General features: G+C 44.9%; 1 protein-coding gene across 1 annotated transcript in view; it reads left to right on the top strand.

The window, feature by feature from the left end:
• The first annotated feature begins 1,685 nt into the window (after positions 1 to 1,685).
• septin5b (septin 5b) overlaps positions 1,686 to 18,571 on the top strand; it is a 19,550-nt gene continuing 2,664 nt past the window's right edge. Inside the window, exons 1-11 of the mRNA XM_048259437.1 lie at positions 1,686 to 1,804; positions 2,022 to 2,032; positions 4,494 to 4,584; positions 5,691 to 5,777; positions 10,124 to 10,247; positions 12,169 to 12,303; positions 13,180 to 13,297; positions 13,939 to 14,040; positions 16,427 to 16,523; positions 17,237 to 17,372; positions 17,829 to 17,931. Coding sequence (XP_048115394.1) covers positions 1,762 to 1,804; positions 2,022 to 2,032; positions 4,494 to 4,584; positions 5,691 to 5,777; positions 10,124 to 10,247; positions 12,169 to 12,303; positions 13,180 to 13,297; positions 13,939 to 14,040; positions 16,427 to 16,523; positions 17,237 to 17,372; positions 17,829 to 17,931 — 1,047 coding nt within the window. The 5' untranslated portion in view covers positions 1,686 to 1,761. The remainder of the gene's footprint in view (positions 1,805 to 2,021; positions 2,033 to 4,493; positions 4,585 to 5,690; positions 5,778 to 10,123; positions 10,248 to 12,168; positions 12,304 to 13,179; positions 13,298 to 13,938; positions 14,041 to 16,426; positions 16,524 to 17,236; positions 17,373 to 17,828; positions 17,932 to 18,571) is intronic.

Genomic DNA, 18,571 nt, shown 5'->3' with positions numbered 1-18,571 from the left:
TGCAACTTTGGCTGAGTTCTCCATTAAAGACATGGTAAACCTTACTGATGTTATCTTATTTTTGGAGTTATAATGATTCCTCTGGTATGCTTGAGGGATGGAGTTTCATCATATTGTCAAGACTCCCCACAGCCTCTTGCTGTTCTGTCTGTCCACTCCTCTCTGAAATCACAGTGTGGACTCTCACTCCAGACAGACAGAGGGAATGCACAGCAATAAATCCAGCTAGCCACCCCCAAAACACACACATACACAAACACATGCACACAAACATATACTCCTGTGGGTACTAACACACCCAGTCAGATACACATACACACACAGACACACACACACACCATACTCACACACACACACACATATGCACACACACACACACACACACACCATACGCACACACAGACACACACACACACTCACACAACCATACTCACATGGACACACCCAGTGGACATACACATACACACAGAGAGACCAAGGCACACAGACACAAACACACACACACACACACACACACACACACTCACACAACCATACTCACATGGACACACCCAGTGGACATACACATACACACAGAGAGACCAAGGCACACAGACACAAACACACACACACACACACACACACACACACACACACACACACACACGTGTTCCCCTTGACTCCAGAAACTCTCTCCATCCTGCAGTTGCAGCACTGAGGTGGTAAACAACTGCAACTGGCTGGAATTCTTCATTTGTTTTTGCCATTCTGGTTGCATACAATGCACTTCCCACTACAAATGACCCTAAATGTGGACTGACTCCAAAGATCTGTGGCTCCATAAGGGATTAGTTTACTCCCTGCCCTAATTGTATGTGGTCCCATTATATGGCCGCAAAATATGCACTAAAAATAAATGCCTTCCTTCTTTGTAGCGTTAAAACAAAGAAACGCACTGACGAATGTGAATGGACGTGCAGATTTTGAGGCTGTAAGGCAACTCTGTTTTTTAAATAAACATTTCTTTGATGTCTTAAAAAAACAACGGCCGAAACAGTAGAGAAGCGGTTCTGTATTGAGTGTCTGTCTTATAGGTTTCCTGTAAGTGTCGGGACCTGTCACTCTCCCGCTGCGCCGCTCTGTCACTTCACTCTCTCACCATTGTTCCACCGGGGCCGGGCGGCGTGGCCTTCTGTGTGATTCATTTCAGTGCGCAGAGAAAAATAATCAATTCCTGACCTAATATTACTCATAGTTTGCACAGTTATTCTCTCATTCTCACTCGCTCAATGCATTCCTTCTGTGTGTTCACAAAGCAAATGTCCTCACACAATAACATTCAGGAATAGCCTACTGAAAAATCTCTGAAGTAAGCAGCCCAAATCATTTGTAGAAAACAATGCCATACTGACCTCTAGTGTATAAACGTGGAAGTTACATGGACACCCAAATTAGGGCAGCAGATTGCTGTACATTGGAGGAATGCCCCACTGCCTCTACTTTTTCTATTTAATTATTATTATTCAAAACTCCACATTCACTCATTTAATGCATCAAAGCAGTTGGTGTGCTCATCGCCTGCACGTATTTGATTGGTATAGCAATCGTGTCTCAGTTCAGATTAGGAAATACTCAGTGAGTACATTTAAGCAGGCCTACAAATGAACAAAATGCAATTCATTTGCCTGATGAGCTAACCGCTCGTAATCCTCGAAGGCCCGCCCACTCTCTGAGACTCAGGCGAGACGAGCACAACGTAATCCAGCTGTTTCCGCAGCTACAATGACGACCAACACCAGGTACAAGAGCCGGATGATCAAATCAGGTAGGCATGTAGCAATATGAAAAACACGTCTTTGGTTTGTTTAATGGTTCGCAGAAGAGTGTGTTTTCCTAATATGCATTCTGCACGCGCTAACGACTCTCTGGTCTCTGTGTGCATCGGCGCGGTGTCTTCGCTGCTCGTCCTCCACCTGCCGCCGCGTTCAATGGCATCCCCGCTGATTCCACACTACCGATTTTGGCTCCTGCACCAATGGCAGAGGATGGAGAGGTAAGTAGAGATCAATTAAGCCCAAATGCACGGTTCGCTCGGTGCGCCCGCGTATGTGTGTGTTTCCACCCTTTCAAACGAGCATCTGCCACTCAGTTCTTTATACAGTAAAGAACATATCCCCGTGCGATCATTTGCAGCGTTGTGTGAGTGGAGACGACAGATACGAACAGTCATCGTTTGAATTTGTGAATTTACTTACATTTCTGAATTCACATCCTTGCGCGTTATCTTTTGGATACATTCTCTCAGAACACCTGGTATATAGCTCATAGGTGAGAGTGATGCTATCAGCGTGAAAGAATGAAATGGATTCAGGGCAGCTATGAATAGCCGCCATCCGTCAAAGCGCCCCCCATTCTTTCCGTGGTGCGCCGGCGGATGTTGTCTTGATTCTGTGCCCGAAGTAGGTTATGGATGCGGCACAGCGGTGGACTGCCATCCCGCTGTTCACTGATCACAGGCCTGTGGTAGGTGGCCATGTAGATTGCGCTCACAAGATACAGACATACTGTAGATACACACATATGCTCACTGTGTTTACAGTGTCCTGTGGTTTCTGTTGTTTAACATTATAAGAATCACAGGGAAATTAACTCTATTCTAGCCTACTTTGTAGCCAGATGATGATGTGTCATGTCATGTGTAAGTTATCCATGCTGTTAATGTGTAATGTCAATGCAGCAGCGCTGAGGCAGGGCACCATACTGATCACAATAGCCAGCTGTAGTCTATATAATTCTTATATTTGGCCAGGGAAAGGTTATGTTGTGCATTGGTGTGTGTTAACTGCCTATATGACAAAGGCTCTTACACACACACACACACACACACACACACACACACACACACACACACACACACACACAATGTGTCTGGTGAACAGTGGCCCCTGTGCTGTAGTGCCTATTACTCAGATCATGCAGAAAATGGTAGCATGGCTGGAATGCCTTGAGGCGTTCTGTCTGTCCACGCTGACGGATTTCAGCGAATACGTCCAGGCACTCAGAGAAAGGATGCTCTGTCTCTCCCGGACACTGTTGTTGTTTCGTGGCAATAAATAAACCCACACACACCCTCGGATAGAGTCCAGCTTCAAGCCATTGTGTTCAGCTGTCAGGAGGGAAGGCTGAGGCCAGTCCTCATTAAAGTGTGTGTGTGTGTGTGTGTGTGTGTGTGTGTGTGTGTGTGTGTGTGTGTCATGCAGATTGTGTGTGCATATGTGAGTTTGTGTGTGTACCCTATGTGTGTGTGTCTCTGTGTGTGTGTCTCTGTGTGTGGTATGTATCCAATTGCGTGGTTACGCACTCATGCTGCACGGTCACTTGCCCAGTAGTGGCCCGTCTGCTCGCTGCCCGCTGCTTTTCATCCTATTTAAGTTACGCACTGCTGGGCCTGATTGCTCCCTCACACACTTACTCACCTCTCGTGCCAGATAAATGCTTCCTCCTCTATGGTCAAGACACACACACACACACACACACACACACACACACACACACACACACACACACACACACTCGCGGCGCCATGTAGCTCAGTGGAGATGAAACTGGCCTAACAAACAGATGGAATTATTTTATGTAAGCGGCGTCTTACATAATGCTGGAGAAGTGGGCTGTGTGTAGCATACAGTATGGCTCAGTCACTTTGCTCAGAGAGAGAGAGAGAGAGAGAGAGGAGAGAGAGAAAGAGGAGTAGGAGGAGAGAGAGCGATGCCATAGAGCCGAGACGGAGGGAGGGAGAGACAGATGCCATAGAGCTGAGAGGGAGAGAGAGAGTCAAGGGGAGAGAGTGAGAGAGAGAGATGCCATCGGGCCAAGTCAGAGAGAGAAGGGTAGAGAGAAGGGGAGAGAGAGGGAGAGAGAGATGCCATAGGGTGAAGAGAGACAGGGAGAGAGAGAGAAAGAGATGCCATAGGTCGGAGAGAGAGAAGGGGAGAGAGAGGGAGAGAGAGATGCCATAGGGCAGAGAGAGAGAGGGGGAGAGAGAGGGAGAGAGAGATGCCATAGGCTGATGGGGGGTCCTAGAGGAGGGAGGGGGAGGGAGGGCTCTGCTCTCCCACTGTCTGTGTCAGCCGTGTTCATTTCAATAAAACATGGCAGGAATCCTGGGCATGGCCTACTAATGTAGCACGCGACTGCGGGACACAGTGCCACCGTCAGGGGAGTGGGCCACTAGTGCCAGTTATTTGATAGGCTGTTATGGCATGTGGAGGGTAACAAACGTGTGTGTGTGTGTGTGTGTGTGTGTGTGTGTGTGTGTGTGTGTGTGTGTGTAGCATATGTGTAACTATTTCCATTTGTGTGCCACGCTGTTATGGCATGCTCAAATGTATGTGTGTGTAATAAATGTCAGGTGTAGACCAGGCTGAGGCCAGCCCATCTGCTGTGAACCAGGCTGAAGCTTTAGTCAGTCATCAGTGGTCTGACCTTTGACCTCTGCTCTCCGTCCACCCCAGGATAAAGACTACGTGGGCTTCGCCACTCTACCCAACCAGGTGCACAGGAAGTCTGTCAAGAAGGGCTTTGACTTCACACTGATGGTGGCAGGTAAGACAAACACACACACACACACACACACACACACACTGGCATGGCTTCAATCCTGATGTGGTCCAGATGCACTGTAATATAGGCACAGACCTCCGGATATTTAAGCCCTGATTTTGAAATGATGGCATGTCAGTGACAATCACCGATGATCTGAAGTAATCAGGTAGTGCAGTGTTCTGTCGCAACAGGAATCGTGATGTGTGTTTGGGTGACAGACTTGAATTCAAACAAACATGCTTGATTTAATTGAGCCCTGTCTATTCTATAATAAGCTTTATTTGTATAATAATGAGCTTTATTTGTATAGCACCTTTCATACACAGAATGCAGCTCGAAGTAGCCTGACAAGCCAGACCAACATCATGATGTAGGGTCTAGGAACTTACCATAAACACTGCTCAATCTGAGGGGCGGGATAAACGGTTGTCTTTTAAATTTCCTCTGCACGTAATAGAATAGCGCTACAACTCATGAGTCCCATGCATTTTCCCACCAGCGGAGCTAGTTGGCTAGTTGATCAAACTTTTGCCAATTTAAAAAAATCTTAACTGGAGTCACGATTCAAAGACCAGCAGCAGCATCCATCTTCTTTGTTTTCAAGTAGCAGGAAATTCACGCGGAACCGTCGCTGACTCTATACACAATGTGATCGGCCTGATAGAAGTTTCATTTTTCCAGCTCGCAAGCCAACAGAGAGTTGCTAGACTACCCTGGCTGCAAATTACATTGGCTGCCGCTAGGGTGCGTCTAGATTTCTAGGTTAAGCTCAAAGTGCTTTGGAATTCTATGATCTTCATGGTTGCAATTGTGATTTTAAACTGCCAAGAGCTCAGTTGTTACTGTGTGATTGTGCTCAAAACCAGCTCCCAGTCGTGCCTGACTCCTTCTGTTGCTCTGGTCTGCTCAACCTTGTTCTAAAAATGCATGACTGAAAAAATCAGGAGGTGAGGATTGAGGAGCTTAATCTGGGCCAAATCCACGCTTAATCTGGGCCACACCGAACCAGCCTCTATCACTCCTTACATTCTTGCATGCTGCATGACAGGTCCATTGTGCATTTCTGTGTGTGTTTCTCACTGTGATTTCCTGAACTGGGCCTTTAGGAGAGTCTGGCTTGGGCAAGTCCACTCTGGTGAACAGCCTGTTTCTCACGGACCTCCACAAGGACAGAAAACTACTGAATGCTGAAGGTGAGACTATAGAGAGACCTCTGCCATCCTCTACAATTACATAAGAAGGCATTATGTGTGTAAGTGTGGGTGAGTGTGCCAGTGTGTATATATATATAGTAGGTATATATACTTCATTACATTATTATTACATTACATTTATGATCTGGTCTCTGCATTTATCCCAATCTGTGAATTAGTGAAACACACTCAGCACACAGTGAACACACAGTGAGGTGAAGCACACACTAATCCTGGCGCAGTGAGCTGCCTGCAACAACAGCGGCGCTCGGGGAGCAGTGAGGGGTTAGGTGCCTTGCTCAAGGGCACTTCAGCCGTGCCTACTGGTCGGGGTTCGAACCGGCAGCCCCCTGGTTACAAGTCCAAATCACTAACCAGTAGGCCACGGCTGCCCCAAAAGTGTAAGTGTGTAAGTGAGTTAGTGTGAGTGTGTAAGTGAGCCAGTGTCTAAGGGCCCGTCCCATTTCTCCCCCCTTAAAACTTCCACTCGGTTTTGATTGCCCTCAACATTAAAGTCCCCTCAACAAGGGAAGTGGGGGTGAAGATCTTTCCCTATGAATTGGGACACCACTATATGCTAATTAGCGTAGCGAACATGCTCACCTACTGTATGTCACGCGCAGCGACGACATGTCTACCGGTAGTAGCCTGCTACTATTTTCATTCAGGAACATGCCGGTTCCAGCGGTCATGTTGACTGTTGTGTGGACTGTGCTGGTTTATCTACTACGTCTGGTTAATCAACAAAGATATTCGTGTTCATGTGAATGCTAGAACACACATCCTAAATATTGACGAAACTACCCAGATCAGATATATAACGTTATTTGATGGGCAGACTCTCTCAAAGCACTCAGCAGATACCATGAACATCGTCAGATAGCTTCGTGAGATATTTTCTAACATTAGTGTTCAAAACTCAACAGTCCATTGGATGTGCATCAAACTAACATATTCCAACATATTTTGAAATTTTAATATGCTTATTTGCGAAAATATATGAACAATGCAATTGTTCCTTTCCAGCGGTGTCAGCCATCTTGGTTGAAAAATGTGGCCGGCTCGCTGAGCTCACACGGTATCCTGGGTAATTTCATCTCCCACTTTGTTTTAAGCCTGCATCGGTCCTGGCTATAGCACTTCCCCATGCTCCCTAAAGTAATGGGACACCCTACCCCTACACATGCACATGCAAAAACGAGGGTTAGGGCAAACATCTAGGGGAAGGGGAGGTATTGGGACGTGCCCTAAGTGTGTCAGTATGTAAGTGTGTGTAAGTGAGTTAGTGTGTAAGTGTGTGGAAAAAAACCCCCTCTAAATGTCTACCTCCTGAACATGGCAGTTGAAACATTGTGGATGTTGGAAAGAGGGACAAATTAATATTAACGTGTATTTTTGAGCTTGTCCACTTTCCAGACTGACTGCCCTGGGGGCAATGCTGTCCTGCTGGCGTTCTGTGTGTGGGCGTTGAAGCAGATAGTCAGCCTGTTCTCAGAGATAGACGAGTGTGGTACTGTCACACTCTACTTCTCTAGTGCCATACATCGCATTCTTACACTTATGTAATGTTCACTTCTCCCAACTACACCCAGAAGCATATACTGTAAGACTCCACACACTGTAAAGCACTATGGGAAATGTAGTCACTACAGGCAATACTATAACAGTGACAACACTCTGAAACTGACCTATTTTCAGTTCTTATGAAAGCACATGCATATAATGATGAAACATACACTTCTGTTGTGCTCTAAGTTGCATTGGATTCAGGTGCCTGAGAGGCTAGTTGAATGAGAGACTAATGGAGTACATTTTTAACAGTGCAACTGTGATGCTAACTGACTAGGGGCCATAACTTATCATCATATCAAGTCTTTTTCGCCATGCACTCCACTTCCATTGAACATGGCGCCCACCGGTGTGTCCATGAAAGCAAAAGGTGTGGTCAGGCGGATGATCCAAAACTCGATATCTTACACCCACTAAAAATCATTACGCCTCTGACCAAGAAAAACTTGGTCTATAGCGAAATGCGGATATATTACTCAACGGTGAAGACGCGCGGTCACGAGATGTAAGCAGCAGCCCTTAACAACGAGTCCCAAGCAACGACTCATTTTCAGGATGAATATCCTTAGGAGTTTTATTCAGTCATTCGAACATTATTAGGGTACGTTTTTCAGGCTATGTTTTCGATTGTAACCCCTTGTCAGTCAATAGTGTAAGTAAATAACTGAGTGTAGAACTGTTTTGTCATTGCCTATGAGACCCGGTGAAGTTAGTTTCAGTTCAGTTTGCCCATGAGTTCAAATAATAGGCGAGTGCAGATATGTAGGCTATATTCTGCTAGTCACACACAGGTTTTAGTAAAGTGTATTATCGTGCAAGCAGATTCATTCAGATGCGGACTGAAAATACAGAAAGGGAATGACAAATGACTAATTAAGAAACATAAGAACAACCCTTTTGAACAATGCGACCGATGTCCGATCACAAAATCCCGCGGACTGGCCTTAAATGTCTTTCAACTTTACTTCTCTGACCTGGCGTTTCAGATCGCTAAAATAGGGCCCTAGATCTGCTTTAAGAGGCTTCTGCTGCTGCTGATGTTGCAGTCTCAAGGAACATGCAATCTCTACATCTGTTAATCAGTGACAGTATACCAGTGATCTTAACCTCCTAGATCTGCTGTACATGATGGCTGTTTCTGCTGCTGCTGTAGTTGCAGTGTCAAGGAACATGCAACCCCTACATCTGTTAGTCAGTGACAGTGTAGCAGTGATCTTAATCTCCTAGATCTGCTGTACATGATTGCTGTTTCTGCTGCTGTTGCTGTTGCAATGATAAAACAAAGAGACAGACTGGCCCTTTAGTATTCAGTCAGTAGTTGGTGCAGTACTGGCTTTGGCAAACTAGATCTTCTGTAAGATGCTGCTGTGCTGATGAGACAAAAACATCTTCTAACCAACAGATGAACATAACCAAATAAGTGACGTTCTGGACTGGAGGGTTCTGAGAGTGCTGCACTGAGCTGAGTTCCAAAACGCTATATCTCCATTTTTAAACACATTAAAAAGTCATGCTATTTAATTGTGTATTTCAGGTAATATCAATCAGATTGCAGTTGTGTTGTTTGGATTGAGTAAAGATAAATCAAATAACAATATCCAATTACATTTCTACTGAAATTACTTGGAAAACAAAAATGTGAAACTTAATTAAAATGGTGGATACGTTTTGGAACCAAACTCTTCGAAAATAGTCCTGCGCCTGTGTCCCGCAAACGAGAATTGCATAATCAACGCGGCATGCAGGGGTGTGGTGTGCCTCCCAACAACGTCTTTGACGCGCGTAAATGTGCACAGAGGAGTATGCCACTTCCTTAAGACTCAGCTGGACACAGCTGCTGCTCCCACGACAAAGGGTTGCTGCAGACAGAACTTGACAGGTGGTGTTGGGGGTGGTGGGTGTGAAAAAAACTCTTTGCAGAATGGAATGAATTCACAAGTTAGTCAGAGTGAGTTGAGAGCGCTGAGTATTTTAGCAATGATGCATCAGGGTGTGAAACTGATAAAGAAAACACTCTCTCACAGAAATACACTCTCACAAAGGTGTTTTCCTGGAAGGACAATTACAGGAAATGGATACAATCCAGTGTTTTTTAATATGGAATTTGCTTTTATATATTGTCTTGATGGGGCAGACAGTGTGTGTGTCTGTGTATTTGTGTGTGTGTGTTTTACAGCAGATGTACAGCAAAGGGTATGCAGTGTAAGGGTGGCAGTGCTCTTTAGCCAGTATGTTAGGTCTGGTATGTTCGGAGGAATTGCTAGTCCAATTGCTGTATCAGGTTCAGACATGTTCTTGACATTTGAGAAAATTAGTCGATGGACTTTTAAAGGTTAACCAGACGAAGTGTTAGTCTTTTGTGGTGTTGGTGGGGAGGCTGCATTTTTTTCTTCTTTTCATTTTCAATATGTTGGCCAGGAAAAGCCCTGCAATACAGCTTAAACCCCTAGCATTGCAGACCAAACCCCAGTCCACTGCAGACAAAACCCCCAGTCTACTGCAGCCTAAACCCCCAGTCCACTGCAGACTAAACCCCCAGTCCACTGCGGCCTAAACCCCCAGCATTGCAGACTAAACCCCCAGCATTGCAGACTAAACCCCAGTCCACTGCAGACTAAACCCCCAGCATTGCAAACTAAACCCCCAGCATTGCAGACTAAACCCCAGTCCACTGCAGACTAAACCCCAGTCCACTGCAGCCTAAACCCTGAGCACTAGTGCCTGTCGTCCTTTGGCGTTTCTATTGCTCACGCTGACTGTGTGTCCTTCTCCTGCAGAGCGGATTAGCCAGACAGTGGAGATCACCAAGCACACTGTGGACATCGAGGAGAAGGGGGTGAAGCTCAAACTGACCATCGTGGACACGCCTGGCTTTGGGGACGCCGTCAACAACACAGAGTGGTTCGTGGGCATTTATTTATTGTGGTAATCAGTGATTGTGACTGTGACAGGGGGGAAAGAAGCACTGAGACTTTTCATTTAAATTCACTGTTCACTGTTAAAGCAACACCAAAGCACTTTTCCTCTGTCACACGCACACTATTTGTTTATCCAGCACTGGCTTTGCAAATAACGATGTCCACAGACAAGGTACAGTATGTTGCATAATTTTATGAAAGTATGATGCATTGCGACATCAGAGGCACGTCAAATTTGTAGTTTCTTATGTCTCATTCCATCGAACTACAGATCCGCTACCCGATCTGGCAAACTTACATAGTGCGGTTATAACCGATAGAGGGTCGCGAAGCGAATGCAGAAGTGCCGTTCACCCTGTTACGAGTTGATGAACCACTGAAACTATTTTGGAAACATTATTTTAAGGTACAAAAAACTCTTTAAGTGTGACAGACTTTTAATTTGAATTCACTCAGTTATCCATATGGGTGCCAGATTAGCATGAGGCAGCACTAGATATCTGCTGAAATGGACCATTTTATTCCCCAGCCTAATATGAGGGTTGTAAATGAGTATCTGAGCATATTTTTAATACACCAACATGGCATACCTTCTATGTTAGCATCAGTAAAATACTTTGTTCATCTATTCCATCTATGATAAACTATACTATAGTTCTTATCTTGGCCAACTAGATATGCTCTAAGATGGTGCTGTTGCACTCATAAGGCAAATGGACACGCAACTTTATCATTGCACCCAACCTGGGGGTGGTGGTAGCATTGCGTCTAAGGAGCTGCTAAAGCACGCATTAGGCTGAAAGGTTGTAGGTTCAAGTGCCGATTGCCACCTTGATCAGTGACCTTGTGACCTTGAGCAAGGCACTTAACCCTGAGAATCTCTGGGGAGAGAGGCCCTAGTCATAATTGACATAGTAGCATAAAATGCTAATGGAAATTAGCATTAGATTTGCTGAAAATGTTGAGTGTTTTATTAAATGTAATGTTATCAGTTGTATTTATTTATCCTTGCTACTATGCTTTTATTTTTATGCAGTTTTTTGTGAAGCACTTTCTGATTCTGTCTGTGAAAAATGCTATATAAATAAAATTGACTTCGCTTTGGATAAAAGCATCAGCCAAGAGAATAAGCAAGTTGAACTAAGTATATTTTATTGTCACAGACAGTGAACACTGGCCTGTTGTAAGACACTAAGCATCATTAATTATAATCAGCAGCTATTTGTGCTGTATTATGAGTTAGCATTAAGGAAATGGTGGCCTTCTAAAATGCAAAAATATCCTGTGGTAAACCTCAGACGTGAGAGATATGAAATACATACCGAGTTCAAATGCGAGGTCAAAACCTTAGCACTGTCTTGTTTCATTTCCGTTTCTCAGAGAAATAAGCATTACAGTTGTGTTATACAATAGCCCAAAGGAGAAAGCCATCCTTTAAATGTAGCAAATAAATCATACCAAACCTGTCATAGAGTCAGAGGCCATCATATGGGACAGAATAGGCATATACACGTCATCAGTGGTTAAAGTGGGATTTGGTAGGTGGGGGAATCCTAAAATCGAGTGTTGGTGCAACGGGAAAAAAGTGACTCACTGTTGGATAACATATTGAGTATTGTGGTGTAGCAATACTTTTTGGACAAGAATTGCTAGCTTCTTGGTCACTTTTGTACACGTGAAAAATTAACTCACCATTTATTTTAATAATATCATTGCGCTATATCGTTGGTATGAAGAAATATATTTATTATTAATTTATCTGAGGTGGCGGAACTGCATTCCCCCCCACACACACACAAACTTTAACCCCTGCACGTAATTATTATTAACTTATATTATTATCATGTTAAAAAACTGTTCTTCATATTAGCTCTAATGAACAGTGGTCCTATCTCTGGTCATAGCTGGAAGACGATAACGGACTACGTCGACCAGCAGTTTGAGCAGTACTTCAGAGACGAGAGCGGCCTCAACAGGAAGAACATCCAGGACAACCGCGTCCACTGCTGCCTCTACTTCATCCCCCCGTTTGGCCACGGGTAACTTTACACACTTTACACACTAACTTTCACTAACACTCCCCTGGGCACAGGTACGCACCACACACACTACCTTTACACTCGTGGGCACCAGGGGGCACCACACACCATAGAACCACATGGAACCACAGGACTAAGAGAAAGAGTACAACATAGATATTAGAAAACTAGATACTACATTGTCCATCGTGTTCTATTTGGTGGCATACGCAAACGCGGCCGCCATATTGCTGGGGGCAACATCTTTACTGTCTATGGGCAACACTTGCCGGCAATCAGAGACAACTGATTGATTTCCAGTCAGAGTCACATGCTTCTCCATTGGCCTCCAGGAATTGATTATGTTAGGGAGCCCAATGCGGTATCTAGCTTTCTAATATCTATGGCGTACAAGTTGTACACTGCTGGTATTAGTAGAAATGATTAGACCTCCAATTATTAATACTATTAGTATTACTATACTATGGACCCTTTCAAGAGAGTTCCATTATCAGCATCATAGTTGGCCCCACAAGACTTCCGTTTTAACATTCCATATGTTATCTTAATGCAGAGGAAGTAGATTGGGGCCCAAATAGAACGTTCAAGCATTGTTTTTGTTTACCTTGTTGAAAGGGTCTATACTATTGCTATTATGAGTTATTATCTCTATCACCGTTACTACTGTTATCAATATTACAGAATGCTATTACGGTGACTACTGCTGGCTGCATAGCAGTGATGCTGGTGACAGTGATGAGTGTTTGCACTGCAGCACTCACTACTCATGGGGGGTGTAGGAATGGTGATATTTGCAGAGGCAGCTGCGTCAATGTGAGTAGGGATATCAGACGGACTACGATGGTTTTTAAACTGGGTTGACCTCTGACGTCACAGCCTGCGTCCCGTGGACGTGGAGTTCATGAAGGCCCTGCAGGAGAAGGTCAGCATCGTGCCCCTCATCTCCAAGGCCGACTGCCTGACGCCAGCCGAGATACGCAGAATGAAGGACAGGGTGAGTGGGCACCGCTCTACGCATCCTCTGACTCACTCATTCTCTATTCTGGGGGACACACTGAAACACAGCGAGGCCATTCATCTCCAAATAACTGTATAACAAGTTTAACAATAACTGTATAAAAAGTACACATAAAGTTAAATCACACTTTACATTTAAAATGACAAATGTTACATTTATTGACATAAATTACATTAATATAGTGTAGATAAAGATGAAGATTTTTGGTATTGGTATTGGATAGTATCTGCATATTAGTATTTTTTATGACCGGTATAACTAATAAAGGCTGTTTCATTTATAGCTCCTGTTTGTGCCCAGGAGCGATAATGTTTTAAACATCTTCTCCTTTATTCAAAAGAAGCTAATAAATCCTCCAAACTCATCTCCCTGAAAGCACTCTTGTGTGTTTCTGCTTGATTGCGTTTGGTTTATTTTGTTTTTGTTTTGTTTGTGTTTGTTTACCACCATCACTGCTGTCATGGCTGTCCTTTCTGGCTGACGTAAAGTGCTGAGCTCATGGTTACGCCAGGCCTCTGTGGAACACTGGCAGATTTTCCACTGTTTTCATTTTCTCTTTTTCTCATTGACACCCCCACCACCACCACCACCACCACCCCCCCCCTCTCTCTCTCAAGGTGAGGGAGGAGATTGAGCAATTTGGGATCAAGGTGTACCAGTTTCCGGACTGTGATTCTGATGAGGATGAAGAGTTTAAGCAGCAGGATCGGGAACTGAAGGCAAGAAACACCAGGCTAGCTCTGCACTGTACAAAAGATTAACATATTCAACATATAATCCAGTCAAGCCATCTTGTTTTTAAGTTAAGTTGTCAAGTTATCTCAAGTTAACTTATCAAGTTTATTACATAGAAACTTGACACTACTCATTGACATAACTCAGTCGAGGCACCAGGATGACTTATATATACAGTAAATAATTATTATATTATAATTATATATAATTCTTTACCGTGTGAGTGTGGAACGGATGTGGCTCTGACATGGCCCAGCGCGCTTGATGTGTGTAGTGTGTGTAGTGTGCTCTTGGTGTGTAGTGTGTGTAGTGTGCTGCTTGGTGTGTGTAGTGTGTGTAGTGTGCTGCTTGGTGTGTGTAGTGTGTGTAGTGTGCTGCGTGTGTGTAGTGTGTGTAGTGGGCTGCTTGGTGTGTGTGGTGTGCTGCTTGGTGTGTGTGGTGTGCTGCTTGGTGTGTGTAGTGTGTGTACTGTGTGCTGCTTGGTGTGTGTGGTGTGTGTACTGTGCTGCTTGGTGTGTGTAGTGTGTGTAGTGTGCTGCTTGGTGTGTGTACTGTGCTGTTTGGTGTGTGTAGTGTGTGTAGTGTGCTGCTTGGTGTGTGTAGTGTGCTGCTTGGTGTGTACTGTGCTGCTTGGTGTATGTAGTGTGTGTAGTGTGCTGCTTGGTGTGTGTAGTGTGTGCTGCTTGGTGTGTGTGGTGTGTGTACTGTGTTGCTTGGTGTGTGTAGTGTGTGTAGTGTGCTGCTTGGTGTGTGTAGTGTGTGTAGTGTGCTGCTTAGTGTGTGTAGTGTGTGTAGTGTGCTGCTTGGTGTGTATAGTGTGCTGCTTACTGTGCTGCTTGATGTGTGTGGTGTGCTGCTTGGTGTGTGTGGTGTGTGTACTGTGCTGCTTGGTGTTTGTAGTGTGTGTACTGTGCTGCTTGGTGTGTGTACTGTGCTGCTTGGTGTGTGTAGTGTGTGTAGTGTGCTGCTTGGTGTGTGTACTGTGCTGCTTGGTGTGTGTAGTGTGTGTACTGTGCTGCTTGGTGTGTGTAGTGTGCTGCTTGGTGTGTGTGGTGTGTGTACTGTGCTGCTTGGTGTGTGTAGTGTGCTGCTTGGTGTATGTAGTGTGTGTAGTGTGCTGCTTAGTGTGTGTAGTGTGTGTAGTGTGTAGTGTGTGTGTGTGTGTAGTGTGCTGCTTGGTGTGTGTAGTGTGCTGCTTGGTGTGTGTAGTGTGCTGTGTGTAGTGTGTAGTGTGCTGTGTGTAGTGTGGTGTGTGTAGTGTGTAGTGTGCTGTGTGTGTGTGTAGTGTGCTGTGTGGTGTGTGTAGTGTGCTGTGTGGTGTGTGTGTAGTGTGTAGTGTGATGTGTGGTGTGTGTAGTGTGCTGCTTGGTGTGTGTAGTGTGTTGCTTGGTGTGTGTAGTGTGCTGTGTGGTGTGTGTAGTGTGGTGTGTGTAGTGTGTAGTGTGCTGTGTGTGGTGTGTGTAGTGTGTAGTGTGCGGTGTGTGTAGTGTGTGCTGTGTGGTGTGTGTAGTGTGCTGTGTGTGTGGTGTGTGTAGTGTGTAGTGTGCTGTGTGTGGTGTGTGTAGTGTGCTGTGTGGGGTGTGTAGTGTGTTGTTGGTGTGTGTAGTGTGCTGTGTGGTGTGTGTAGTGTGTAGTGTGTGCTGTGTGTGGTGTGTGTAGTGTGTTGCTGGTGTGTGTAGTGTGCTGTGTGGTGTGTGTAGTGTGCTGTGTGGTGTGTGTAGTGTGTAGTGTGCTGTTTGTGGTGTGTGGTGTGTGTAGTGTGCTGTGTGGTGTGTGTAGTGTGCTGCTTGGTGTGTGTAGTGTGTAGTGTTCTGTGTGGTGTGTGTAGTGTGTTGCTTGGTGTGTGTAGTGTGTGTAATGTGCTGCTTGGTGTGTGTAGTGTGCTGTGTGGTGTGTGTAGTGTGTTCCTTGGTGTGTGTAGTGTGTTGCTTGGTGTGTGTAGTGTGCTGCTTGTGATAGATTAGTGTGCTGACCGTTGCCATCATTAATCTGGATGGTTCTTATCTGGCGGAGTGACCCTGAGAATGGCTGGTTCTGGCCTTTCACAGAGCCAGCCGTGCAGGAAGGGTCTGCTCAAGCGTCGCTCTTTAATGTGGCCTACAAGGTTACGTAAGGTCTAGTGCATAATGCACTTAGACACACAGAGCAGAATGTGATGTGCACAGCAGCTTAATGCATTTCCTCAGCTGTGGACTAGAGGACTACTGACTAAAGGTTCTGCTCTCCAATGTTGCGCAAAAACAACAAAGCGACTACACAAACAAGCAAACATAAACAGATAAACAAGAGCTGAGCTTTATATCTACACCATACCAGAGAATGTTGCCTATTGACTGCTATGGACTCTAAACTGTGACCTTTGACCTTTAGGAGAGCACCCCTTTTGCAGTGATTGGGAGCAACACAGTGGTTGAGGCAAGAGGCCAGAGGGTTCGAGGCCGACTGTACCCCTGGGGCATTGTGGAAGGTGGGCACAGGATATATTACTTTATCAGTGGGGCATCGTGGAAGGTGGGCACAGGAAACTCTATTATACTCAGTGCAGTCGATGGAAAATGACAGCTGTTTAAGGTTGGCATCATGGAGGCAGGGTACAGAGGACTTTATTATCAGTGCACTGTATGGAATATGACAGCTATTCAAGGTTGAGTTGTAGTCTATGGAAAATGACAGCTCTTTAGGGTGGGGCAGAGTCAGATAAAGAGAGCTGCCACGCGATCATAAGTTCCAATCTGGGTGCTGGAGGGGGCGTAATCTAGTAGCTCATTGACTACGGACCAAGTGTTTTCAGTTCCAAAACTCCCATAATCCGGAAACTGCCATGGAAAAGCGCTGTTTTCTCTGCTGCTCTGGGTGGGGCATTGCTGAAGGAGGCGTATATATGACTATATTCCTAATGCATTTTAAGGGAAATGACAGCTCTTTAGCTGGGTCCCATAGACAAAACCTTTCCTCCTCTGCTGAAAGCTTTGTTCTGAGGAGTCCTTTATGGAGGCATCTGCTTGACCTTTAACCCAAAGCTGTTTCAAACGTTGGCAGCACTTGTGTCATACTCTTGTAAATTACCTCACATTAAACTTTGATATTTCACCTCACTTTGATATTTACCGTTCTGTATTTTTATTGCACTTTGATATTAACGTTCTGTATTTTTTATTGCACTTTGATGTTTATTGACAGTGGAGAACCCATCCCATTGTGATTTTGTGAAGTTGCGGAACATGCTGATCCGCACGCACATGCACGACCTGAAGGACATCACCTGTGACGTCCACTATGAGAACTACAGAGCTCAGTGCATTCAGCAAATGACCAGGTGCGCAGAAGCAGAGTAAAATAATATAGTATATAGACCCTTTCAACAATAAAAACAAAAACAATGCTTGAACGTTCTATTTGGGCCCCAATCTACTTCCTCTGCATTAAGATAACATATGGAATGTTAAAACGGAAGTCTTGTGGGGCCAACTATGATGCTGATAATGGAACTCTCTTGAAAGGGTCCATACAACTGTAATTATAGTATATAATTATAATATAATTTGTACAGCCTCGTTGTCAGTATCAATTCACATCAAGACATTTTCTCTCTTGTCAGTGTTTATGACACTGATGTGCCTTTGTAGTATCTATCTCTGTCTGTGGTAGAGCATTTGCTTGTCTCCTTTGATCGGTCACATATGGCAGTGCTGCTTCTGTAGCAGTTTTGCCTAAGAACGAGGTTTTGTGTCTGTCTCTCTGATCTCCTGTCTTTCCCGTTTGCCCCGGGCAGTAAGATGACGCAGGATAACCGCGTGGAGAGCCCCATCCCCATCTTGCCTCTGTCCACTCCGGACGTGGAGACGGAGAAGCTGATCAAGATGAAAGACGAGGAGGTAGGCAGATGACACACCTCTTTCCTCACATCCTCAGCAGTAGACTGGGTCATGAACTATACCTTTTCACTTCACAAAAGGAAAAAAGTCACTTTCATGATTTCCTTCTACTCAAAGACCCATTTGGTGGTGAAACTCCCCCTTTGAGTCTGATACCCTTAGAAAAGATGTACAAAACTTCCTCTGTCTGGGTTCTAACACTGCAAAGTCTCCTCTTTATGGGTTCTAACAAGGCAAAGCTTCCTCTGTCTGGGTTCTAACACTGCAAAGCCTCCTCTTTATGAGTTCTAACAAGGCAAAGCCTCCTTTTTCTGGGTTCTAACACTACAAAGCTTCCTCTGTCTGGGTCATGGACGGATTATGAACTTTCGGGCCCCTGGGCCCAGATGTATTAAGGGCCCCCCACTAATTGTCGCATATGTGGGAGGGGGGTTTGGGGGTTCTTTAAAAAAAATTTTTAAATTTGTTTGATGTGATTTCCTGTATTCTGGTGCATTTTGGGGATGGCCAATACTAAATTCAATCAGATTCATAACCTACATCCTGATTTGTTGATATTGAGGCAATGATTCCATGCAAAGGCTTGGGCTTCAGGGCCCCCTGACCCCTTGGGCCCCTGGGCCTGGGCCCGGTAGGCCCG

Source organism: Alosa alosa, chromosome 12 (genome assembly GCF_017589495.1).
Source record: "Alosa alosa isolate M-15738 ecotype Scorff River chromosome 12, AALO_Geno_1.1, whole genome shotgun sequence".
Taxonomy (NCBI): Eukaryota; Metazoa; Chordata; class Actinopteri; order Clupeiformes; family Clupeidae; genus Alosa; species Alosa alosa.
Note: the sequence above shows the minus strand (reverse complement) of the source record. Positions and strands in the feature narration are given on the sequence as shown.